Source organism: Artemia franciscana, chromosome 17 (genome assembly GCF_032884065.1).
Source record: "Artemia franciscana chromosome 17, ASM3288406v1, whole genome shotgun sequence".
Classification (NCBI taxonomy): domain Eukaryota; kingdom Metazoa; phylum Arthropoda; class Branchiopoda; order Anostraca; family Artemiidae; genus Artemia; species Artemia franciscana.
The window spans coordinates 35,677,650-35,704,818 of record NC_088879.1 but is presented as its reverse complement, the minus strand read 5'-3'; the positions used below and the strand labels follow the sequence as shown (position 1 = coordinate 35,704,818).

Sequence of the window (27,169 nt, the reverse complement as noted above, 5' to 3'; positions counted from 1 at the left end):
TCTTGCCACCAGGAAAAATAGAAACATTGAGACTATGGCACTAATTTTATATTGATTCTTCAAAATGGAAATTTGGTTGCGTATCTTCTACTTTGTACTTCCACTCCATAGTTGAATCATGATTTTTGGAAACAAACGTGTTTCATTGGTCTTTAGCTCAGTTACTCAGTTTTCAGCTCAGTTGCTCGCGGTTTTCTGGAAGAGTGAAAATAAATTGGGAGTTTGGATTTCAACATTAAGCATTGTGTTAATATTAAGATTAAGTCCTATTAAAAAGAAATGATCTACTTAGTTTGTTGAAATTTACATTAAAATCTGAGTTTTTTTCTTACATCAAAATCTGAGTTAAGGTTTTTTTTTAAGATTCAAGTTTTTCTATAATATTATGAAAAAATGAACTGCTTTTTTTGACAAGATTTACGTTAAGACTTAATTTTTCTTTATTATTAATATTTTATTAAAATTAGCAGTTAGGTGTTTTTCTATTAAGACTTTATTAAGATTTAGAATTATTGTTAAGAATAAAATTTTCTTTTTCATAATAATTGCCTTTTCATAAAATCACATATACACTCAAATTAAAAAAGAAATAACTATTAACCTTAGTAAAATCGTAATTAAAAAAAAGGTAAAAATCTTGACATAAATATCAACAAAACTAAATGAGTCATTTCTTTTTTATAAGAATTAGAACTAAACTTTGGCTGCTTTAAAAAAACATTCTTGTACCATTTCAAACCGAGAAGCATCCAAGAAGACATGAAATCAATCTTTGGTGCCTAACCACAATGTTAAAAGGGTGGGAATAAAAGTAGTTCAAATTGAATTCAAAACCAAATCAGCCCATTTTAGAAAGTAACTTTTCAATTTCAGGTTTGGTCCTTTATACCTTCTGTGGAGGGGTTTTGAAAGAAAGGTTCTTTATCAAGTAAACATCCGCTGGAGGTGGGAGTGTGCCTGTTGGATTAAGTATTACAACCTTTAAAATTTTCTTGAAAGTAATGCTTATCTCTCGTCTTGTAGTCTTATTTTTGCCTGTATTGTATGACTTTTATTTCAGATGAATGGCAACCCTGGTTGGAAAACCAAGATGTATGCATAAAGGCAATATTAAGAGAGGATTGGTGATAGGATTTTTTTTTTCAAAGACAGAAATTTTAGGTTCAGAAACACTACATTTAAAAATTAGATTCTTGAATTTTAAGGGGGAGGGTGGCTTTAGGCATATCGTCCCAGGAATTCTGAGGGAGCATACTCTGTAACAATTAGACTTTTACATTGGTCAGCAGTAAATTTGTTAGACATTGTATTACTGCACTGAGCGTGTTTCAGTTATCGCGCTTTTTTTCGTCTTGTAGCAGTCATTCATTTGTGTGATTCTGTATCACAGAATTAATAAACTAGTATTTAGTGTGATTCTGTGGAGTGGTAACTCTTGTAAGTTAACGATCATATGTACATAATCACAAAGTCAATAGGGGCGTATCATAGGATCTTCGTGTACTGCAGCGTATATTTTGAGACCCACTTTAACAAATTTTTACTTTTTTCAAAATTTAAGAGTTTTTTTTAATTGAAGAGGTTTTTTCTACTAAAAATTTTCTAAAGAAAATATTCTGATGCAAATTGACTTTTGCAGTAGTTAGGAGCACATATATTTGGCATAGTGTTGCAGGGTTGAACTTTTTTCCATTGTTGCACTTTTTCGTTTTGTAGCATTTATCTATCTGTCACGTTGTGAGCTTCACTTATTCAAGTGGTTACTTGTTTGATCTCCCTTTCCACGAGTGAGTGTTCTCATATGAACTCCCACAGTTTAGTTCTAGTAAATAAAGTTTTTCTTTTTCGAGTTTCCACTGGCATCTCCCTCTGCTATTCGTGTTTAGGAAAGAACTCAACGATTAATAGAAGAACGTAACAAGAAAAATCTGGAAACTCAACTCCAAAAAGAACAAGTGAAGAAAACTCAAAATCCGGTCTATGCCTCGCTGATGGGTGAGTTGTTTTTTTTATCATACTTTTGTTTATCACATATTGTACAGGTTGTCTTCCATGTTTGTGTTTTATCATACAGGACTTAAAACTAGATTTTGTTTTTAAAATGGTCTTTTGGACTCATGGGAGGGATTTTTCTCTGAGGATACTCTAAATGCAATCCCCCCTGGTTACGAGTTTCTATCACACTTGAGCTGTATCGCTCCTTACAATTGAAACATTATCATGAATTTTAGATGTTGCTTTACAGAAAATAAGATATTACTGATAGTTAGAAATCTATATATATAAAAATAAGTTGTCTGTGTGTCTGTGTGTCGAGTGACGTCATGTCATCAGGTCATCATGTCGTCATTATGACGATGACGTCATTAAAGGTATTTAAGATATTCGTTCACGGAAAAATGTTTAATTGTAAAATGACTGAAGAACCTACAATGCCAACAGCCGAGGAAGCTGCTCAAAGATTTTATGCCAAAAAACTCTTTGCTGATAGAGAAAGTAAGAAAAGAAAGCGTAACGAGGAATCACAAGAGCAACGCGAAACCAGACTTGCTGCTAAAAGAGAAAGTGAAAAAAGAAGGCGTGCCGAGGCATCACAAGAACAGCAAGAAAACAGGCTTGCGGCTGATAGTGAAAGTAAGAAAAGAAAGCGTGCCGAGGAATCACAAGAGCATCATGAAACCAGACTTGCTGCTAAAAGAGAAAGTGAAAAAAGAAAGCGTGCCGAGGAATCACAAGAACAGCAAGAAAACAGGCTTGCGGCTGATAGAGAAAGTAAGAAAAGAAAGCGTGCCGAGGAATCACAAGAGCAACCTGAAAATTATCGCCTGGCATTCAGGTACAGCCCAGTCGATGATTATAGCTTGAGTAGATGTGGTCAAGTCGGGACTATGTCTAAAATTTTTCCCTATTGCAAGGCCTTGAAATTCAATGGTGAAACAAGGGGAATGTGTTGCGCCTCAGGAAAAGTTGAACTTCTTCTATTGGCTGCACCCCCAGAGCCATTGAAGACTTTGCTGACTGGAACTACGTCAGAATCTAAGCGTTTTTTATCACAGATCAGAAAATATAACTCATGTTTCCAAATGACTTCTTTTGGTGCCCAAATCGAAAATCCAGATCAATTTATGCCTACTTTCAAAGTAAAAGGGCAAATTTATCATAGAGTAGGGTCCCTTCTACCATTATCAGGCGAGAATCATAAATTTTTACAATTGTAAAAATTCATCAGTGATAGAAATTCTGAATTGAATGCACGTTGCGAAATTTCTCCCAATGTTGAAAGGACAATCGTTTCTCAATTGCAATATCTTTTCCACGAAAATAATAATTTAGTGCGTCTGTTCAAAACAGCCATCGATTTGATGCCTACTGATACGCATAAAATTGTTATTTCCGCTGACAAAACGCCTCCTGGCCAAAATGTGCGTAGATACAATGCTCCAACTATCGATGAAGTGGCAATCGTTATGGTCGGTGATTAGTTTTTACCTCGAGATATTATTCTTCATAAGAGAAACGCTCAGTTGGTAAGAATTGCTGAAACTCATCGATGCTACGATGCCCTACAATATCCTATCATTTTTTGGGATGGAGCCGACGGCTATCACTTTAATATTAAATTGATGAATCCAGCCACTAACAAAGAAATGAATAAGAAATGCAGTGCAATGCATTATTATTCCTATAGACTAATGATTCGGCAGGATGAAGACAATTATATTTTAAAATGCCGGCAATTGTTTCACCATTACGTCGTTGATATGTATGCAAAAATTGAATCAGAACGTTTGCTATTTATCCGTCTGAATCAGACCAAGCTCCGCTCTGAACAATACATTCATTTTCGAGATGCGGTTGTAAATGCCGGTAATACCACAAACGTTGGAAGATTAACGATTTTACCTTCATCATATGCTGGCAGTCCCCGTCATATGCATGAATATGCTAAAGATGCTATTGCGTATGTTCGTTTCTATGGTCGTCCAGATTTATTTATTACATTTACATGTAATCAATCTTGGGACGAGATACAGCAGCTTTTACTTCAAGGACAATCGGCGGTTCATAGACATGACATTACGGCCCATGTCTTCCGGCAAAAGTTGAAATCACTGATAAACTACATAGTAAAACTTGAAGTGTTTGGGTCAGTGCGATGCTGGATGTACTCAGTGGAATGGCAAAAACGAGGTTTGCCACACGCACATATACTAATCTGGCTACATTATAAAATTACTTCTAACGAAATTGATGATGTGATTTCCGCTGAAATACCTGATGAAAATGTCGATAAGGGTTATATGATATTGTTGTAAAAAATATGATACATGGACCTTGCGGTGCACTGAACGAAAATTCACCATGCATGGCCAAAGGAAGGTGCACAAAGCAATATCCTCGACTTTTAGTATCCAACACAATTACTGGCAATGATGGTTACCCACAATATAGAAGAAGATCTACTGAAGATGGCGGTAAAACAGCAATAATAAAGAAGCGTAACGGTACCACCATCGAAGTAGATAACCAGTGGGTTGTTCCATATTCCCCATTATTATCAAAAACATTTAATGCACACATAAACGTTGAATACTGTAACTCCGTAAAGGCAACCAAATACAAATGTAAATACGTCAACAAAGTCAGTGACATGGCAGTTTTTGGCTTGCAGTCCAAAATCAAAGATATCGACGAAATCATACAATATCAGGCTGGAAGATACATAAGCAGTAATGAAGCTGTTTGGTGAATTCTTTCATTTCCGATACATGAACGTAGTCCAGCTGTTGTTCACTTAGCAGTACATTTACAGAATGGTCAACGTGTTTATTTATCGGAATCCAACGTGAAACAAAGAGCCCTGAATCCACCGGATACAAAGTTAACTGCTTTCTTTTCGCTATGCAAAAATGATTCTTTTGCAAAAAAAACTGCTGTATAGTGAAGTGCCTTCGTATTACACGTGGAATACTAAAAATAAAGTATTTGAACGTCGAAAACAGGGTAAGTCAGTCGACGGCCAACCTACCATCTTCAAAGATACCACGATAGGAAGACTCTACACCGTTCACCCCAATCAACATGAATGCTTCTTTCTACGCCTGCTTTTGGTGAATGTAGCCGGTCCGACGTCCTTTGAGTATTTGAGAACTGTAAACGGTACTATACATGACACTTACCGTAGTGCATGCCAAGCTCTGAATTTATTGGATAATGACCAACACTGGGATAACTGCATCAATGACGCGTATGAAGCGTCAACTCCAAGTCAAATTCGTGCATTGTTTGGCATCATACTAACAACTTGCTCTCCATCAGCTCCTACAGAGTTATGGGAAAAATATAAATCAAAAATGTCCAAAGATATACTCCATCAAAAACGGTTAGAGACGTCAGATGTGACTTTTGATTTTACATCAGAAATTTATAACTACACTTTAATTATTATAGAAGATTTGTGCGTATATATGGCTAACAAACCTCTGCAGGATTTGGGAATGCCTTCACCTAATCGTACCACTGCTGTTTCGACATGTGTAGAATTGGATCGTGAACAAAGTTACAGTACGAATGATCTATTTTCGCATGTACAAAATAACATTGCCAAGTTAACGTCGGAACAAAAAGACATTTAGGATACGATAATGCATTGTGTCGATAACAACGTTGGAGAAATTTACTTTTTGGATGCGCCAGGAGGTACTGGTAAAACGTTTGTGATAAAACTGATTCTGGCATCAATTCGATCAAAAAATGATATAGCGTTGGCAATTGCGTCGTCCGGAATAGCCGCAATGTTGCTGCCTGGTGGAAGAACTGCTCATTCCGCTTTGAAATTGCCTCTGAATTTGCATTCTACAGAAACTCCCACGTGCGATATTTCCAAATCATCTGGGATGGGCAAAGTATTGCAGCAATGCAAACTTACTATTTGGGACGAGTGTACAATGGCACACAAAAAATCGCTCGAGGCTCTGGATCAATGTATGAAAGATTTGCGAGGGAATTCAAAACCTTTTGGCAGCACATTAATATTGCTTGCGGGAGATTTCAGGCAAACATTACCTATAATACCTAGATCAACCCCTAGAGACGAAATTAATGCTTGCCTGAAAAATTCTGATTTATGGGCACACGTAAAAACATTAAAATTAACTACAAATATGCGTGTCCGATTGCAAAACGATGACTCTGGTCAAACATTTTCACATCAATTGCTGGCAATTGGAAACGGAAAGCTCCCAGTAGACTCAATTTCAGGACGTATGCAACTACCTGCTGAATTCTGTAATTTAGTGACGTCCAAAAATGAATTGATTGAAAAAGTTTTTCCGAATATTCTAAACAATTATAAAAATAATAAATGACTAAGTGAAAGAGTGATTCTCGCACCCAAAAATATAGACGTCCAGGAAATCAACAATATTGTTTTGACCAAGATTCGAGACCAGGCAGTCCTTTACAAGTCAGTCGACACAGTTTTGGAACCAAATGAAGCGGTTAATTATCCATCTGTATTTTTAAATTCCGTGGATCTTTCAGGGTTTCCACCACACGTGCTACAACTAAAAATAGGCGTACCAATAATACTGTTAAGAAATATCAACTCACCAAAGCTTTGCAATGGCACGCGACTTGCCGTAAAAAAAAACAATGGAAAACGTAATAGAGGCCACAATCTTGACAGGGCCTTTTGAGGGTGATGCTGTTCTTATTCCTCGCATTCCCATGATTAAAACGGATCTGCCTTTTCAATTTAAAAGATTGCAATTCCCAATTCGATTAGCATTTGCAATAACCATCAACAAAGCTCAAGGTCAATCATTAGAAAAATGTGGTATAGATCTTAATACTGATTTTTTTCCCCATGGATAATTGTACGTTGCATGTTCGAGGGTCGGTAAACCTGACAATCTATTTATATGCAGCGACAAATGGGCAGCGAAGAATGTTGTATATTCGCAAGTTTTACGCAGTTAATTTGTATTATATCTATCTATCTATCTATCTATCTATATAAAAACGAGTTGTGTGTATGCATGTTTGTTTGTTTGTAAAAAGAGCGTTTGCATATGACGTCATTATAAGTACATAAGGCTTTGTATATGCACAGACAATGGGAAAGCCAAGAATGTTGTATATTCGCAAGTTTTACGTAGTTCGAAACACATATATAAATCTATCTATATTTATAGGTGGTACACAGGGACACAACTACAATGGCGCGTAACTAATATGGCGCGTAACGACTTACGCGTGCGGGGGGGCTTGGGGGGAGGCTCGAAGCGCCCCCACCTAATAGGTGTTGGGGTGGCGCGAAGCGCCACCCCAACAGCTAGTTACTGATATTACTGATGGTAGATATTACTGATACTGATAGACGCTGATGCTGACCCATGCAGATATTACTGATAGTAGATATTACTGATAATGAGATAACTCAAAATCTGTTCTTCGTCCGGTTGATAGCTATTTTTTTTCCATGCTCGTGTTTCGTCACACATATTCTACAAGTGTATCGTTTGTGTTTGAGTTTGTTGTAACTGGACTTACTATTGGATACTTTAAATGGACTGTTGGACTCAGCACGCAAAGGGTGAAACAGAAGGGAGGTATTTTATCTCTGAAAATAGTCTAAAATGCCCCCCCCCCCTAAAAAAATGAAAGAGTTGATCATTAAATCTATAGTTAAAAGAAAGGAAAATAACATACATAGTAGCCATTGAATTTTTAGCCTGCTTACCTTACAAATTAATGTCATTCCTATATTTACTTTGGATACTCCCTTGCCTCAAATACGTTTGTGTAAAATAATATTGCAGATTATAATCAAAAGTAATTTTTTCTCTGAGAATAATCTAAAAACAACCCCGAAAGATTGAAAAATTCCGAGCGAAACTGATAATTGAAGAAGAACAACAGATGTTGCAGCCCTTTAACTGAACAATGTTTCTAAAAATGCGGATGCCGATAGCAAGAAGTATATCTGGACCTCTCTCCCACCTTGAAAAAACATGACCCTTTGGCGAAAAGCTTTGAATCAGAAGAGCTAGATGAGGAATTTAACCCCCATTCCCTTAGAAGACCAAATTTAAAGAAAAATCGCAAGACTTCTAAATCTAGGGCAGAAATAAGTTAACACCAGATTTTAATTGATGTCCAATATTTGCCCTCGTTGGATAATTTTAGCGTAGTTACAAAGATTAGAATAAAAAGTCACAATGACATTTTAAAGGGCTCCATACTGGATTATTTGTTTTGAGTGGGCTGTTGAACTCTGTACAAACAAGAAGATAAAGATGTGACAGATTTTTTTTCTGAGAATAGCCTAAAAACAACCCCGAAAGATTAAAAGATTTAAAGCGAAACTAATAATTTAAGAGGAAGAAGAACAACAGATTTTGCAACCCTTACACTAAACAATGTTTCTAAAAATGTGGATCTCAATAGCAAGAAGTAGATCTAGACCTCTCTCCCACCTTGGAAAAACATGACACTTTGGCGAAAAGCTTTGAACCAGAAGAGCTAGATCAGGAATTTAACCCCCATCCCCTTAGAAGACCAAATTTGAAGAAAAATCACAAAACCCCTAAATCTAGGGTAGAAATAAGTTAACACCAGATTCAAATAAATGTCCAATATTTGCCCTCTTTGGATAATTTTAGCGTAGTTACACAGATTAGAATCAAAAGTCACAATAAAATTTTAAAGGGCTTCATACTGAATTATTTTTTTTAGAGCTATTGAACTCTGTACAAACAAGGTGATAAAGACGGGAGGGATTTTTTCTCTGAGAATAGTCTAAAAACAACCCCGAAAGATTGAAAAATTTAGAGCTAATCTGATAATTTAAGAGGAAGAACAACAGCAGATTTTGCAGCCCTTAAACTAAAGAATGTTTCTAAAAATGTGGATGCCAATAGCAACAAGTAGATCCGGGCCTCTCTCCCGCCGTCGAAAAACATGACAGTTTGGCGAAATACTTTTAAACAGAAGAGCTAAATCAGGAATTTAACTCCATCTCCTTAGAAGACCAAATCTAAAGAAAAATCGCAAAACCCCTCAATTTAGAGCAGAAATAAGTTAACACCAGATTTAAATATATGTCCAATATTTGCCTTCTTTGGATAATTTTTAGCATACTAACTTCGCAGATTACTGTCCTTTTTATATTTACTTTGGATACATTCCTGCCTTAAATGTATGCTATAATTTAGCATATTAGAATCAAAAGTCCAAGTTTCTGTATGTGGTAAAATTCCCCGATGCTATTTCTGAAAGTTATCCCCAATTATATAATTTGTTGTTACTGTGAGACCCTTTGTTTAATTTAAGCGCGAAAAATATTAAATAATCAACGGATGAAAAGCTGAGCTTGTCTATAGGATGGGAAACGCCCAATTAACATAGCTGAGATAGATCCTTGCAGATTTCCAGAAATTAAACCTATTTGATTTTTACTTTTCATAAAAAACTTTTTTTTTCTATTTAACTTAGAGGCTGATTTAATTGTATAAAAGGAAGTTTTTGTGCTTGTTATTGGTCTGAAATCCTCTAGGTAAAGCACGAAAGACAATGAAAATGGAATCTCATTGTTTGTAATGTTTAACTGGGGATGCCCGTATTATTATTTTTTTCCAAAACCACGCTCCCTTTTTTTATGCCGAAACAAATAAGAGTTTTAAGTAGGGACTGGTCTTTTTATTAGACATTGAAACAAAAATATATACAAAGGTTCTAGATATTTTGATGACACAGTCGGTCATCATCAGCAGTAGAATAATTCTAGCTCTATAATTTTTTTCCAGTTTTATGAATTTGTAAACAACCGATTGATATTGTTTGAATTTTTACCGACTAAAAGTGATGTCAAATTTAGCTATTTAGTTTTGTCTATTCATTTTCATGGTCTAACGTGGTGACACTGACGGAAATGTAATACTGGTTATAAAACTTCACGATTTTTAAATGGCGAAAAGGGAAGTCTTGGAACGTCACGGTTTTCAGGACGGAATTAACTTAATTTGAGCCACGGAGGAGGGAGTTCAAGAACTTTTCATACACAATAATAACTAGCTATCCAAAAATTAGAGCTTGTCCATGGAATGGAAAATACTTAATTACCATACTTTATAAAAGAAGAGACAAGAATGAGATGCAGTTCAGACCGAAATCTTTTCAAGTTTGATCTTTACTTTTCATAAAAAACTTCAGTTATTGTAACCTAAGGCTGATTTAACTATTTTAAGTGAGGTTTTGTTGTTGTTATTGCTGGGAAATCATTTACTTAATCAATCATACAAAATAATAAACAACTTATAAAAGAAGCAGAGTGTGTCCATGAAATGGAAAACAGTCCATTAACATACTGTTTAAAAAAAGAGTTCTTTGCTGCAGTCCAGAAGCAAAATATTTTTTTTTTCCTCTTTACCGTTCATGGAAAAAGTTGGTTTATTTTTATCTTAGACTCTAATATCACTGAATTGAACAGTTGAGAAATGATTGAAAAATAAAACAGGTTATTTTTAAGTTATTAAGTATTAAATAAAACACGAATTAGGGAACTAGACTATGTTAGAAAAAAGATCTGGATTTTGAGCTACATCAACAAATGTTGCTTCTCCACATCTGGGTCTTCGATAATTTTGGTATACACCTTATGTACAGTTCAAAATATTTCCATAATTTTGTGGATTTGCCTTTCAAAATTTATTTCCAACCCTATTTTTTAAAGAACCCCCATTTTATTTGTATGCTCGTCATTTCTGTTTAAGTATATCTTTTTTAGAATGAAGGTAAGTAGAGCAAACTAAAGAAAAACTTGCTCCAGTAGAGTTCTGATCATACCTTGGGTTTAGGCCTTGCTGGGTAGTTTTTGAAAAAGAAACATGGTACTTGTATGATATACCCCCTATCTAATATTTTTCTTATATGTTTTCCTGACGCTCAACCTTATTGAAATATACCAAAGTAAGATAAAAATATGATACTTTAGAACCAAATTCTGTCTATATATTTGCACATAAAGGGGGGGGGGGTAGAATATAGCGGGTCTTTATGCCTAAAGTGCTGGGTACAATTATTCTGCATATTATTTATTTTTTACTTCACACTGTCCAAATACTTTACCTCCCCTCCCCTAATATGAAAATATACAGACCAAATTGTATATTTTCCATCTATTCTGTCACTCCTCTTTGTCTTGTCTAATGCTAAGTTAAAAAAAAAAAAAAAAAACGGTTCTATAATGTGTCAATGAATTAACAACCTAGACAGTAGGAGGTTTATCATACAAGCACCTTTTTCAGCAACATATTTATCATTTTATCAGTAGCCATCCATTCAGTTTTGAAAGTCAAGTAATAATCCAGAAAAAGGCCCTCTACAAAATTTGTTAAAGACTGCTAAAGAAATTTTAGTGGGGAGTAGACAAATTTCACGAAATACAGGGCCATCTACATCTTACGATAGGTTTCATCTTAACATTTGCTATGAGAAATAATTACAGATTCCGTTTCATTTAAGAAAAATGACTAGAATCTTGAATTAAAAACACTGCATGAGGAAACTTTCCAAATTAATAGAAATGCTTTTACCAAAAATTGATAATTTTGTAGAAAAAGTGGAAAACACTTACTTAGGTGAAGAAAAGCTTAGCTGCATGCAAGATGTGTTAACTATAATTATTCTGCATTAAGGCAACGCACATTTATGCAGACGAAAATTTGGGTTGGTTCCAAAACTTTTGCACTGTTTATGCACAACCGGAACTAACAAAAGATTTCGAAAAAAGCTGTTGTTTTTTCTATTATCTTATAAGCTAAACTTGTGATTTATAAACGAAATCTGTTATGATGGGTAATGCAAATACAGTATCAAGTCCAGACAAAACCATTGAATACTCTTGTGTAGGTTTGTAAGCTATTTACTTGGTAATCTTATAAGAGAAGATACCATATATACCCGCACAACGTATCATTTGGTTGGAACCAAACTAAAAGCAGAACGTCATCCGATAGGATTGGATTTGAAGATATCATAAGGAAAGATTTAAAGGGAGTAGGGACCTCTTTGGGGGAGTAGAGCTCTGTACAGGGTGGTTTAAAGGAGGGCGTGTGACTATGCCAATCTCAAGTGGGTTGGTACTGCAACAAGTCAGAAGAACAGGGACGAATCTCCAGCATTTGGGGGGGGGCAAGGAGGGTCTAAATCTGGACAGTCAAGGGGCATGGGATATATAATAATTTATTCTCCGCATTAATGGAGGAGTGCAGCCCCCTCCCCTCCTAACGGCACCCCTGCAGCAGAATTAATAGTAATTATAGTAGTTCTAAGTTTAAAAGCAATATTATCATTCCAACAATATCCAGAATTCTGGATATTTATTATTCAAGATATCTGGATATCATTATACATTAATCAGTCAGTCTTGATTCATCCGTTTTTCTCCGCCTTTTATGTTAACATTATTTGTTTCATATCAATCCTACTTCTTTTGTAATAATATTGCTTCATTTATGTTAATATTGCTCCTTTTATATTAATGCTACTCCCTTTGTTTAATGATACCCCTATTAATAGTGCTTATATTAATGCTACACAACAACAGATTACATTAATGGGCTTGACGTAGAACGGACGTGGCATGGCCACTTTTCATTTTTTTACTTTTTACAATATCAGTGTGAACAATGGATCTCTAGAAATAAAAATCATTTCTAAATATTTAAAATTTTAGGAAAAATTGGAAGGACTTTTTTGTCAAAACAAGAGCTGAAGAAGATGAAAGAAGGTGAAAATGACCCATTTTCTGTAAGCTCGAATACAATTCCATCGACTGGAGATCCTCGCCCAATATATGACCCAAACGACCCACGTGAAAATCGGCCTAAATTCTGTCTTGACTCGCCTGGCACAGTAAACAACGATCAACTTTTGTCACTGCTCACTATGAAAGAATTGGAGCTTGTGGTACCCCGAGAATATATACGTCCAAGGAGTTTCTTAATTAGGCCAAGAATGACTCTGCTTCTTGCTGATCTTGGACAAATTGACTTTATTGATGAGAATAATTACATTTATGTAAGTTTTTTCTTTATATATAAAAACTTTTTATTTAGCTCCATAAAGTGGTAATTTTAGTGCAACTTCTTAAAACTCATTAAAATGTAATTCTTATAAATTCTCATCACCCCAATTTTTTGTGCAATAAATTTGTGAATATATAAAATATCGATATCGATAGTGTTTCGAAAAAAGGCCAGGAACAACTCTGCTTCTTGCTGATCTTGGACAAATGGACTATTTTCCAAAACAATAAGATTATACAATTTTTTCTTAATAGGTAAAAAAAACTTTATTTGGCCAAAAAAAACTTCATGGTAATTTTACTGGAACTTTCAAAATCTTAATTTAAAATTCTGTTATTTTAATTTTTCACCCTTAAGTTTTTGTGAGCATTGTCTATAGATAAAAGATTGATATCGATTTTACTGATATCGTTAGAGAATTTCTCAATAAGGCTGGGAGCGGCTTTGTTTCTTGTTGATGTCAAACAAGTATACGTTATTAATGGGAATAATTGTAGTAATATAATTATAGGTTGAATAATTATGCTGAACACTAGTAATTATAGCTGTTTTTAACAGAAGAAAAAAGCTTTATTTAGCTGAATAAAACTTCATAGTAATTTTTGTCACCCTTATGTTTTTGTTTAATTTTACTAATAGATTCAATGACAGATTTAACGTACTTTTCTGTTATTTTAGTGATAGATAAATAGATCAATCAAAAATTAGGTAAATTTAAATTTACTGTAATCAAAATAAAGTGAATTATTAAAATTCAATAATTCAATTAAAGTTATTTAAAGGAAATTTTATAACTGTGTAGTGTGTTTTCTTATTAGAGGACAAATACTTTTTATTTGGCTGAATAAAACTTCATGGTGATTTTAGTACCGCTATTAAAGCCTAACTCGTAAATGCGATCATTATAATTTATTGTCACCCCAAGTTTTGTGTCATCTTTTTGATAAATTAGTAGAATCGATTTGATTAAATTAAAATTGAAACGAGATAATTATCGTTTTTAATCGCCCAAATTTTTTTGCTTAGTGATTTTATTGCGATCAGATAAATAGACCTTACCTTAGGACTGTCTATGCTTCCTGAGGCACCCAGGTACTTATTTTTACTTGTAGCCTACTTGCTGCGGGACCAAACTTGGACGCCTCATCCAGAATCTAGAAGACTCCTTACGATGAACGCTATATGTCGCCATCTTTTGCCAGGTCTTCGGAACACTGGAGCCAGCAGCTCTCCCACTTTTTGCCAAAGTTTCGAAATCCGCCAATGTGTCGAGGTTGTTTTTGACAGTTGACCGCCAGGACGTCTGCGCCAATCTGGCAAAGGAGCAGCTAGACACACTTGCTTGGTGATGCTGTTATTGGATCTTCTCAGGACATGCCCAAGCCAAACAGTCTTCTTTGTTTGAAAATCGCGGCTGTGTGCTCGATGCTATAGCAGCCCTGACGCACATCAGCATTTGAGATTTTGTTGGAGTATCGAATCCTCAGGATTTCTTGTAAACAGCGGTGGTCAAAGACTTTCATACCATGCAAATGAATTTGACTCAGTTGCCAAGTTTCAACTATATAGGAAAGAACAGACCTAATAGCCGTTTTTATAGACATAAATTTTTGTCTAAATACTGATTTCACGGCGGTTCCAAAATGGCGGTGGAATTAAGACAGGTTTCTTTGGACTATGTTGATTTTGTTCTGTACATCAATATCCTAGCCTCTACGATAGTCTATTAGCGAGCCAAGATAATTGAAACTATCGACTGTTTCCAATTCCTCTCCGTAATGAACAAGCTGATAATCCGACTGTATATTTAGGTCCATAATTTTAGTTTTGACCGTGTTAATGGTCATGCCAAGTAGCTGAGAGAAATATGCTATTTTATTTAGTATTACTTGGCCAGTTGCTGGATTGGTAGCAAGAGCAACGATGTCATCGACGTAGTTCAGGTCAGATACCTTAATGCCCAAACATATAATGATAGCATTAAAACTTGAGAGTGCTTGGTTGTTGCTAATGTAAACCCACTTTTGGCAGTCTATGGTCATCTAGGCGCAGAACATGTCCCAGTTATCTGTATTGTCTGACTCTGATGGTGTCGGTCACTAAAGGATGTCGCACCATTTCAAGGATGGGCCGGTTTGCTGTCTGTAACCAGTGGATGTTCAATATTCTACAAAGGCATGTGTTTTTGAAAGCTATGAGTCATCTCTGTTGTTCTTGATTCAGTTGGCATGATTCAGTGGCATAAAGTAGTATTGGCATAACGTTGCTGTTAAAAAGGCCTAACGTTGGATACAGAGAAAATTTCCGGGATACACTTACTTTATGAGGATTGTTGAAGGTATCATTTGCTTGTCCCTTTTTGGTAAAAAATTCTTTCACCATCGCGCAAGAGTTCTGAATGATTATTCCCAGGTATCTGAACTGGAAAATCTGTTCAACATCATAGTCGTCACATTGGATGAACAAGAGAGTTGCTAATTGCAATGCATTTACTTTTCTCTCCGTAGAGCAAGATAGTTGGCCGTAACCAAATTATTTAAAAGTTCTTGAAGCCGGTTTTTTTTTTGCTTCACTCAAGCACTGTTATATGTAGTAAAGCAATAAATAAAACTCACTTGATTAGATTTGCATTACTTAATTAAAAATCATTAAATTGGAATTAAAATGATTAAATTATGCAAATTTTTTTTATTTTTTATTATCAAATAAGAAGCACTTTTTTATTAGGCTTAGTATAACTTTAGTGTTTTCAGTGAATATTTTTAAAGTTTAACTTGAAAATATAGTCAGGTTGGTTTTTTATCTCTCAAAGTTTTTGCGTATCAATTCTATTTATAATGTTAATCTTTATTATGATAGATAAAGTTATATTGAGTAGATAGATAGATAAACACATGAAAATTATACCTGAAGTTATCCAGAAGAAGCATGGATACTGTTATTCCTATTTTATTTATTAAGAAAGAAAAAAAAAATAGTGATGAATGTAGACAGAAATAGAATATTATTTTTACATACCACGTAAAGTGAATTGTTTTGTTAAGCTGATTAAAATCTCAGGATCTGTAGCTCATATTTGGGGCTAGAAAATTGCTAGCATTCTTCTATATTCAATTTTCTCCTGCGTACAGGTCTGATCAATTTCTTTAGAAACTTCCCCAACGTTAATTTAGGCCATAGGTCGTTCTTCAAGCTTTCATTCATGGAACATAACAAATTTCTGAGTTAGCGAAAATCTTCTCCATTCGGATTATGTTAAAAAGCATATATGTAGTCGGAGAAGATTTGTCCAAATGAGTTATCATATTTGTTTGGAGCTTCCATTGAACTGAGAGGGAGCATCCAAAATTTTATGGGAGGGGGGGAATTCTGTGGAAAAAGTTATGTCTTTGGTTGGCTTTTCTACCTATCTACCAAACTGGATATTGAGTATCATAGTATTGTCAAATAAGTCAGATAGTCAAGTTCCTGTTGACCTTTCCCCTTGTTTCTTGCTCAAAATACTTGTAGGCTTGAGTTCTATTGTCCATGTATTCGTCAAACAGAATTTTAATAACTCTTCTCTTTTCTCACCGACGTGGGGTTTAGCCCCCTCGACCTCGATTTATGGATCCACTTCTGATTGAGACTGAGTTTCGGTAGATATCTAACTTTAATTCTATGGTACCAATAGAACATAATTGAATCAAGGTCAATATACCTATGGTCCTCTTTCTGTGTGACCAAGTAACTTCTTACCTTGAATCAAGGCTTCTTAATTACAATACTGGTGAATGAATTAACTACCTTACCTTAATGATTATGTTAATTATCCTAATGATGATTTCCATAACTATAATACACTCAGTTAGTTAGCATAGTCTCAATCTAAAAAACAGAGTTTTTTCTGTCGCATTTTTATGGGTGATGTCAAATAAAGATTTAGCATAATAAGATTTTTTTGAACATTATTAATTTTGCAACACAGGCATTATTTGAGGTTGAATGTTTCTCTCCTTTTTGGCTATTCGAGTTTTTTTTAACCCTTGCCTATTGCAACTACAGTTTTTTATACATTTGTCGCTATGTTATTTTTTATGGCTGGCAAATAATACAGTTGTCTTGTTTTGCTTTCAATGAAAACATCATGGAGGGATTTTTTGAAAATCGAGATTTAAAAGACATATGCTCAGTTCTGTTTCCCATCTTTTTATGATTTTTCCAAAAAAAGACGACCAAATCAAAAACTAGTGAATTGCTCTCTTCGTTTCGTTGTTTTTTTGTTGTAAACTAGTGAATTATTATCTACAAAGTTTTTTTTGCTGTAATCTTTCTAATTTAAAAGAGTTTCTATTCTCCTGTGTTACCGCATACAAAATGACTGTATTTTACGTGTGTACACGTGTAGTTCAACTAGCATATTTTCAGTTGAGCATATATGTATTTTGGTGTTTACGTAAAGTATGTACTGGCATTTATTCAACTGGTAGTTTTTCACCTTCGCGGTAGTTAAGCTATGTTGAGGACAGATTTGAATTTTGCTTCAGTAACTGGATAATAGCAAAATTGGTTTTTAGTATTTGAGGATAATATCGGTCCCTTGCTCCCTTATCCATCACTACCACACTATAAGTAAAAAAAGAACTTCAGTTTGGTGCCCCCTTAGAGGCTGTACCCCAGGGATGACCCGTCCCCCTTTTTCCCCCTCTAGCTACGCCACCGAACCGTAGGACTGCAGAAAAATAACATAAAAAAATTTGCACAGGGAGCAGAAACCTTATCGCATTTAATTTTACCTTGCTTTTGTACTTGCTTGTGTTGTATTTACTAAATAAGTACTTACTTAATATACGCTGAATACTTAGAACCATTCATCTGAGGTCAACGGAAAGTAGATGTGCCCCGAATAAGGTTGGAATTGGTCAAAAGAAGAATTTAAAGGGAATTAGAACTTCATGGCGGGGATAGAAAGTGAAGTATTGAATAGATTGGGTTGGAGGAGGAACGTTGACAGCTTTGGTGGTCTCAGGTGGCTTAGGGTTACAATGAATTATTTGCAACAGTAGTGGGAATTAAGTAATTCACTTAATTGGTTTTGCTTAACATTCTTATTTTTATATCTTAGTTTTATTATCATTCTTATTTTTATATTGGTTTTTTTAGCTTAACAGTATTTTCTTCCAATTGTCTTCCTATTACTGTGTTGCCTACAGAAGAAGTGGAAAACTTTTTTGAGGAATGTGAAAATACACCTTTGATAGCTGTGCCGACTGGCGGACAAGAAAGAAAGAATATACAATTTAAAGAGTTTGAAATGAAAGGCATGTGGTGGGACGAGAGCTATGCTGACATTACCCTCTCGAGTGCTGGTATAGTTTTAATTTTTACTTTTTTTTATTTTTCATTTTTTATATTGTGTTTTACTTTTTAAATTTACTTTTTCAGTTCATTTTTACTTTTTAATTTAAATAAAAAAAAAACTAAGTTTTCTAGCTGAAAGTAAGGAGCGACATTAAAACTTAAAACGAACAGAAATTACTCCGTATATGAAATGAGTTGTCCCCTCCACAATCCCTCGCTCTTTACGCTAAAGCTTTTATTTGTTTTAAAAAGTAGAATTGTGGCAAAGAGTCAAACTTTAGCGTAAAGAGTGAGGGATTGTGGAGGGGACAACTCATTTCATATACGGAGTAATTTCTGTTCGTTTTAAGTTTTAATGTCGCTCCTTACTTTCAGCTATAAAACTTAGTTTTTTTTATTTAAATTTCTGAACGTTTTTGAATTAATGCATGTTTGGTTTTGGCTCTCCGCACATAAATTATTAAAATAAAATTTGTATATTAATTCTTTTTTTTGGCTAAATGGCTTTCTCTTAGTTTTGATCAAACGATTTTGAGAAATAAGGGGTGGAGAAGGAGGCTTAGTTGCCCTCCAATTTTTTGGTCACTTAAAAAGGCAACTAGAACTTTTAATTTTTAATGAACGTTTTTATTAGTAAAAAATATACGTAACTTAAGAATTAACTTACGTAACAAACTTTCATAACCTTATGTTTTTATTATGTATACGAGGGGGTTTGTACCCTCGTTAATACCTCGCTCTTTACACTAAATCGTAAGTTTTGTCCCAATTCTTTAAGAATGACCCCTGAATCAGAAAGGCCGTAGAATAAATAGTTGAAATTACTAAAAATACTTTAGCATAAAGAGCAAGGTATTTATCTCCTCCTAAATACCTTGCTCTTTATGCTAAAGTATTTTTAGAACCCCTCATATGCGTAATAATCTCTGTTCGTTTTAAGTTTCAATACTACTTCTTCCTTTCATTTGAAAAAACGTTCTCATGTTTATTTTTCATTGTTTTCTTATAGTAATGCTAGAGAATCCTGCGCCCTTGTCATTGAATTTTTCTTCCCCCATGACAGATTCCTCCAAGGAAAGACCCCCCTCAGCCCCACCCCCAAACAAAATAAAATCCCCCTGAAAACGTCTGTACACTTCTCAATAACCATTACTATATGTGAACACTGGTGAAAGTTTGTAACTTGCAGCCCCTCCCCGAGGGATTGTGGGGGAGTAAGTCATCCCCAAAGACATAGTTATTATGGTTTTCGACTATGCTGAACAAAATGGCTATCTCAAAATGTTGATCCGTTGACTTGGGGGAAAAATGAGCGTGGGAGGGGGCCTAGATGCCCTCCAATTTTTTTAGTCACTTAAAAAGGGCATTAGAACTTTCCATTTCCGTTAGAATGAGCCCTCTTGCGACATTCTAGGACCACTTGGTCAATACGATGACCCCAGGAAAAAAAAAAACAAAAACAAATAAACACGCACCCGTGATTTGTCTTCTGGCAAAAAATACAAAATTCCACATTTTTGTAGATAGGAGCTTGAAACTTCTACAGTAGGGTTCTCTGATACGCTGAATCTGATGGTGTCATTTTCGTTAAGATCATACGACTTTTAGGGGGTGTTTCCCCCTATTTTCCTAAATAAGGCAAATTTTCTCAGGCTCGTAACTTTTTATGAGTGAGACTAAACTTAATGAAACTTATATATTTAAAATCAGCATTAAAATGCGATTCTTTTGATGTAGCTATTGATATCAAAGTTCAATTTTTTAGAGTTTTGGTTACTATTGAGCCGGGTCGCTCCTTACAGTTCGTTACCACGAACTGTTTGATTTCAGTTTTACTTTAAAACTTATAGTTTTAAAGTGAAAACTTATCTTCTGACAGACTAATTGAAGTCCGGAACTGTATTTTGAATATGAAAAAAATTCAAGAAGATCTGCAGGAGCTGGTTAATTATGGGAAGTTTGACATTTTGAAATCCTTCTCTCTTTTTCACCCTCCTCTGTCTCCCTCTCATCGTCTCTCTTTATTGTGAGACATAAATAGCTAACTGATTTTTAATAACAATGGATTTCCGTGTAAAAGATATAGATTTTTGGAAACATGGTTAAATAGGAAATAGATCGGACTATCCAGACGGGTTGTCTGGATTATCTTAATAGTCATCAGACGAAGTTATGTGTTTTTCGTTTTGGAAAATATACTCATGTAATACAGAAGTATACCAAAATATTATTATAATTTTGTGGAAAATATTTATATTATATTATGTTATGTCTGCTTTACTATTTGGTATTTCGGAAAACATATCGTCCCCATTACCCTAAAGGTCGTATCTGACAATTTTGCATCTCTGGGATATTTGCCTAAAACTGTTGCAAAGATGCCTGTAAAGGAATAATCAGCAGAATAATATAGATCAAGAGGCCCAAACTGTGACTGAACGTACCCTGCTGATCTTCCCCTTAAGACCAGCTCAGCAGAGGTTTTTAATTGTTTCAAAAGTTTGAAAATATCAGATTTGACTTTTAGGGATAACAGCGACATTATTCACATTACACTGTGGCATGTTATTACTACTACTACTGCTAACAACTCACTGCAGCACTAAACCCCTTGAGGCCAACACAGCTATGCGCTTTCCTCCTCCATCCCAATCTATTCAAAGCCTCCTTCTTTGCACCATCCCAGGAAGTTCTCGTTTCTCTTGTGCCTTTCCTTACATGATCCTCCCACCCCAACTAAGGATGAACTGCTTTTTGTTTGCCCCTAGACGGTTAGCCCACGAGGACTATTTTGGGTGGGTCTTAGCCATCTCATCCTTTCTCTCATTAAAGCCCTAGAAAGTAGGATGGAACTACATTTTTTGGATTGCTTATTATTTGAGGTACGGTCAGTCAGTCGGATATCCTAAACATTCCGTAGGTAATTTCTCTGTAAACATCTAGCAACCCTCCTCCCTTTTTTAGAGCCGCCACGATTCGGAACCACACTTGACCTCTGCCATCTCTGTTGCATCTAGTATTCTAAAGCCTCGCACTTATCTTTATATTCTTCCAAAAAATTTTCAACCGTGAAAAAACACTCGGGGCCATGGCTTTTCTACTTGTAAGATCTTCACTGTATCCACCGTCTTTACCAATAATACTACCTAGGGAAGAGAAGCTGACCACTTGACCAATCTTGTAATTATCCAAAATCACCTCTTCACCTTCACTTATTCCTAGTCCTAGTGACTCAGCCTTCTTGACATTAATCTTCAAATACCTGTTTTTGCACCCTGAACGCGCAAAGCCTCTAAAGGTTCATTCATATTGCTAACATTTCCATCTAGAATGCTTAAGTCATTAGCATAATCTAATTCTTAGAGAGTTTAATTACCTATTAGATTCAGTTTTTTCCATTGCATTTGCTCTGCATCTAAGAACAAAGACCATCAAAATGATCCATATAATTGGGAATAGAACGCAACCCTGATTAACTCCTAATTTAATATGAGACCAGCTACTAACCTCATTTCTTACCTTAACCGCAGCAATGTTATTCTCATACATAACACTAAGCTCTTCAATGTTCTTACCTGGTATATCCTACAATGATCACGAAAGCTTCTCTATCAGCTGAATCAAACGTTTGCTCATAATCTATCAAACTGAGAACTAAAAGCTTTTGATGACTCAGCCACTTCTCAATTATTAACCTAAGAGTTAAAATTTTGTAGACGCTTCCTCTAAAAACTTTCTCTTAAATATTATCTAAAGCAACTCCAGGTCTAAAAAGTATCATCATACTAAGTAATTTGCTACTTCCTGTAGCCAAGCTAATCCCTCGAACTACCACAGTTAGTTTTATAACTTTTCTTACAAGAGATTTAATTCGTTTTCCTAAAATCGATAAGTACTTCCCCTTTTTCAAAAATAAAATTCATAATCTTCAATAACTTATCTCTAACCTCACAACCACCAGTTGAGTTTAAGAACAGTTTTTTCTTAAATGAGTTTAAGAAACTCATTTACCACGCTATCTGCACAAGGGCCTAATTGTTTCTAATCATTTTAGCACTATCACTAATTTTTCTTCACCGAATAAACCTTCCTTCACATCCAATATGTCACAAACTTTTTCACTCTCAAATGCGACAGACCGTTACACTCAATGTTCTGCCTATCTCTCTTTAACTCTTTCCTTATCGCTAATTGTGGCCCCGTTCACGCCTTTAACTGGTATAAGTCCAAATTTACCATTCCCTTTCAGTTTATTAACGTGCCAGTAAAATATTTTACTATTATGCCGTCTAGCTGCATCTTCCAGATCCTCGTCAAATTCATCCATGGCTTCCATTTCACACCTCCTTAGCTCATATTTTATTGGTTTCTCTACTTTCTTTACATTGCTCTTGTTTTCATGTAAATCCATCACTCAAATAGCTCTTGTTCAGACTCCTCTTTTTTTCTAGTAAACATAAAGCATTACCTCTAATATCCCTAGTCATGTTTCTAACTTTTATTCCTTAGGCATCCTAAGCGACCCCATTAACTATTTTCCTAAAATTATTCAATCCATCTTCTACATTTTAAAATTTTAAACATCAGGTTTAGTATTCAACTGTTCCTGGGGATTTTCCCTCATATTTTCATCCTGGAGTCTACCAACGTCATAACTTTTTGGAAGGTAGTTACCCTTCCTAAATTTCAGCTTTGAATTAACCTTAAACGCTACTGTATAGGGATTTTTAATTTTAACATCAATAACAACACTCATATATACCCTAGTATCTTTTATTGATCCTGCTAGTCTTTAATTTACAGTAACTTAATCAATAAGATTAGGATCTTACCAGAATGTAACTACATTGTATAACTACATTGATAACTACATTGTGACCATATCGTAACTACATTTATAATTGCACATCAGTGGTGCTATTTGGGTGCGTGGGGGTTTACACTTGGAACCCCCCCCCCCCCCTCCTTAGATTTTTAAATATTTGTTAAGTATTTTCATTGAAAAACATTCTTTGCTGTATTTTCATAGGAAAAATCTCCACCTCCCCTTTATTTTCTAAACATAGTTTATGACCAAATATTGTATTGGTTATAACTAGATTGTTTTATTTACCTAGGCTAGGATACCATTTACCACTATTTCCGCCGACCTGGGCATAAAATGTACCATTATGAACCATATTATAGTCATGTACCATTATAGTTATGTATATACTACTTTACAGTGATGAAGTAAATTTTTGTTGAAATGTTACTATTGTTCATTAAGAGCTGTTAGGTTGCAGTAATAAGCTTATGCTTAATTAAATCCAAACTATTAAAGTTTAGTGGAACTGCTGTGCCAACATTCAAATTATGACAAAACCTTGAATTCATTTTCTTAGATACTAAAAGGGCTTGATGTCCAACGTCCCAACGTAAAGACAACTGCAACAAATTACGTATGCTGGCTTGAGGTCCAAAGTCCCAACTAAAAGACAATTGCGACTTATTACACATGCGGGCTTGAGGTCCAACGTCCCAACGTAAAGACAATTTTGACTAATTATACATGCGGGCTTGAGGTCCAACGTCCCGATGCAAAGACAATTGCGACTAATTTTGGTCCAGCGCATGAATTTTTTATGTCTTGGTCGATGTTTTTAAACGACAGCTTTGGATAAAGATGGTTGACTCGATTGCCGAATCATGACACTTTTTTAATGACAAAAAGACTAAACAGTTGTTCTTTGTCAGATGACCAGAAATAACAATGACACTTTTTGTGATGACAAAATAATAATGCCGCATTGTCTGATATCACAAAAAAAAAGATGAACTTTCTGCAGTGACGGAAAAAACAATGATACTTCGTCCAATAAAGGAAAAAAGCAATGGCACTTTGTCTGATGCCAGAAAAAGGTTTAACACTTTTTTTTAACGACAGAAAAAACAGTGACACTTTGTCCAATGAAAGAAAAGACGATGACACTTTGTCTGATGACAAAAAAAATAAAAAAAAACAATGGCACTTTACCCAGAGTTAGGAAAATCGTTAAAAAGAATTACGAGTAGGACTAAATAAAATTGGAAAATGCCATTAAATAGTCCAATTTCTAAAGAAACTTAAATGGCCCCCTTAAGTCAAAACTGTCTTATCTACCTATTGGTGCAGAATCAGACAGATGTGTCAGATCAAAAATGAAAATAAATCATATTTGATTGGATAAAAAAACTCCATTTGGATTGGATTTGGATGGAAAAATCAGTGACACAAAAAGCGATAGCAAAATAGTTTTATGGCAAACTGGTGCTAAAGATCTATGTGGTCACGTGTTGAAGTCAATGGTGCTGATGCTGGAAACTGGCACTAAAAATACATGTTTTCACTTGTTAGAATCAATGAATAATTACTGAGACCTCATTGGTTAATCGTTAAAAAACAAAAAAATCGCGAAGAAGATAGAATACGAGGACAATAACAGCCAGTGAGAAACAGGAGAGAAAATTATGCAAATACTTCGGTTGTGACCTCCGCTCAACCATCCTCAGTGCAGAATACTAAAAAATGCAGATAAAAAAAAAACTTCAAAATATACTCTGAAACTAGAATAAGGACTCTTTCCAAGTAATGATGAAAGGATAATTGAATTAAAAATACAACATTGAACGATATTTCACAATCTTATTTTACGTAAAGCATTTTCAAAGGCTAATCGCTTGCCAGGTAGGGTATTATTAGAGACTATTTGATTGGGAAAATAATTTTGTGGACGGATACCAAAGGGATCGGAATTAATATGTTCCATATTTAAGTTTCAGTGTATATCTTGAGGTTTGTTTTTTTATCTGCATTTTTTATTATTCTGCACTGAGGACGGTTGAGCAAAGGTCTCAACCGAGATATGTGCATAATTTTTTCTTCTGTTTCTCACTGGCTGTTATTGTCCTCGTATTCTATCTTCTTCGCGATTTTTTGTTTTGTTAAAATCAATAGTGCTGGTGTTTGAAACTGGTGCTAAAAATACATGTGGTCACAGGTTGAAGTCTTTATCTATTGTCGGAAGGATTTATACCGCTGGAGGATGCTCCATATATCTCAGAGTATATCAATCTATAGTTTTGATGTGACTATCGGCTCTGTTCTTCTCTATGGTGAAAGATGGGCTCCTATGAACTTTTAGGTAGTTGTTCAGTTAGTCGATTAAAGATAAATTAATTAATCACAATGATCTGGTTAATTTACGTAATTCATTTAATGTATTTACATCCTGCAAGGACACCAGCACGATCAAGTCTGTGACTTTTAGCCTATGGATGTATTATTACATCTGATGCCTGAGAATGGCGTATTATTGTTCCTAAAATTGCTTAGGGCTCCTATGGACCATTTTTAGGAAGTAAATTTCTCTTGTCTTTTCATTTTAGCTAGTATGCTCTCTATAGGAACTTGACTCTTCCGAAGATTAGTTTAGACCCTCACCCCTTTCAAGAAGAAATAGAAAAGTATTGGCCTACAATAGCACCTATTTCGTGTTTTCAAGTGCGTGAGAAGGCATGATATCTGAAAACACCTGTTCCTATATATAACCTATAAAAGCAATCTTTGGAAAATAATTGGTATCAGTCTTATGTTCTGACTGGTATGCTTAGTATACTTCTCCCCCTAAAAAGGTAAGATTGGCCTGAAAATGTACCATTTCGTGTTTTCAAGCTTGTCTTGTATCATAATTGACGAAACAAATCCTGAAGTGGTTATTTTACTGTCGCTTCTATTCATAATGTATCTAGTCACTTTATAGATAGAAATAGTAAGCTGTTAATATACTTTTAGGATGGATAGCCGTGACGCTTGGTGCAAGAAAAGAAGCGAAGATTCGAGTTGGGACTCCTAATGCCCAAGGAATTTACATGAGGAAGCCATCACTATTACCAAAAGCAGTTAATCTGCGTGGTAAAAAAATTAGAGCTAGTTCTGCTTATAGAGATCATAAAGTGGTTTTCAGTCACTGAATTAGTCTAAGGAGTGGAAGAAATTTGGCAACGCTGTACCTGAAAACACAAAATAAAAGGACTGTGCAACTGTCCCTTCTTTCTGTCCTAGATAATTTTCATTAATATTTTCTTGAAAAAAGCGCTTTCTGATGTTTATTCACGCTGTAGGAATTTGAGTTGTTGTTAGCTTTTATAAATTTTCTTTTTTATTTCTAATGCAGTTTTTCATCCATCAAATTAACCAACTTTTGTATTTGGAAGGAGCTACAACCAATCTTCAGTTACTTGGTTATTCTAGGCTACTGTTGCTAGGATAAAAACAAGAGCTAAGAGCTCATATGGCACTTGTGACGAGGCAAGAAGAGCTAAGAGCCAAGAGCTCATATGGTATGAGCTCTAACAAAATCCTAATAATCAATAGATTGATTTAAAAGGAAATCAGAGGCTTAATGCCGGTCAGGATTTAAAATAAGAGCTCTGAGTCACGATGTCCTTCTAAATATCAAAATTCATTAAGATCCGATCACCCACTCGATACCTAATTTTTCCTCTCCCTTTAGCCCCCCAGATGGTCAGATCTGGGAAAACGACTTTATCAAGTCAATTTGTGGAGATCCCTGACACGCCTATTAATTTTCATCGTCTTAGCACGTCCAGAAGCACCAAACTTACCAAATCACTGAACCTCTCCCCCCAACTCCCCCAAAGAAAGCGAGTCCAGTACGGTTACGTCAATCACGTATCAAGGACATTTGCTTATTCTA

The 27,169-nt window shown here is 35.1% G+C and overlaps 1 protein-coding gene across 1 annotated transcript in view; it reads left to right on the top strand.

Moving 5' to 3' along the window:
- The window catches only part of LOC136037552 (nitric oxide-associated protein 1-like), a 34,392-nt gene extending 7,965 nt beyond the window's left edge, over positions 1-26,427 (top strand). Inside the window, exons 3-7 of the mRNA XM_065720275.1 lie at positions 1,851-1,995; positions 12,740-13,083; positions 14,294-14,436; positions 18,234-18,439; positions 26,245-26,427. Coding sequence (XP_065576347.1) covers positions 1,992-1,995; positions 12,740-13,083; positions 14,294-14,436; positions 18,234-18,439; positions 26,245-26,423 — 876 coding nt within the window. The 5' untranslated portion in view covers positions 1,851-1,991 and the 3' untranslated portion in view covers positions 26,424-26,427. The remainder of the gene's footprint in view (positions 1-1,850; positions 1,996-12,739; positions 13,084-14,293; positions 14,437-18,233; positions 18,440-26,244) is intronic.
- The last annotated feature ends 742 nt before the right edge of the window (positions 26,428-27,169 follow it).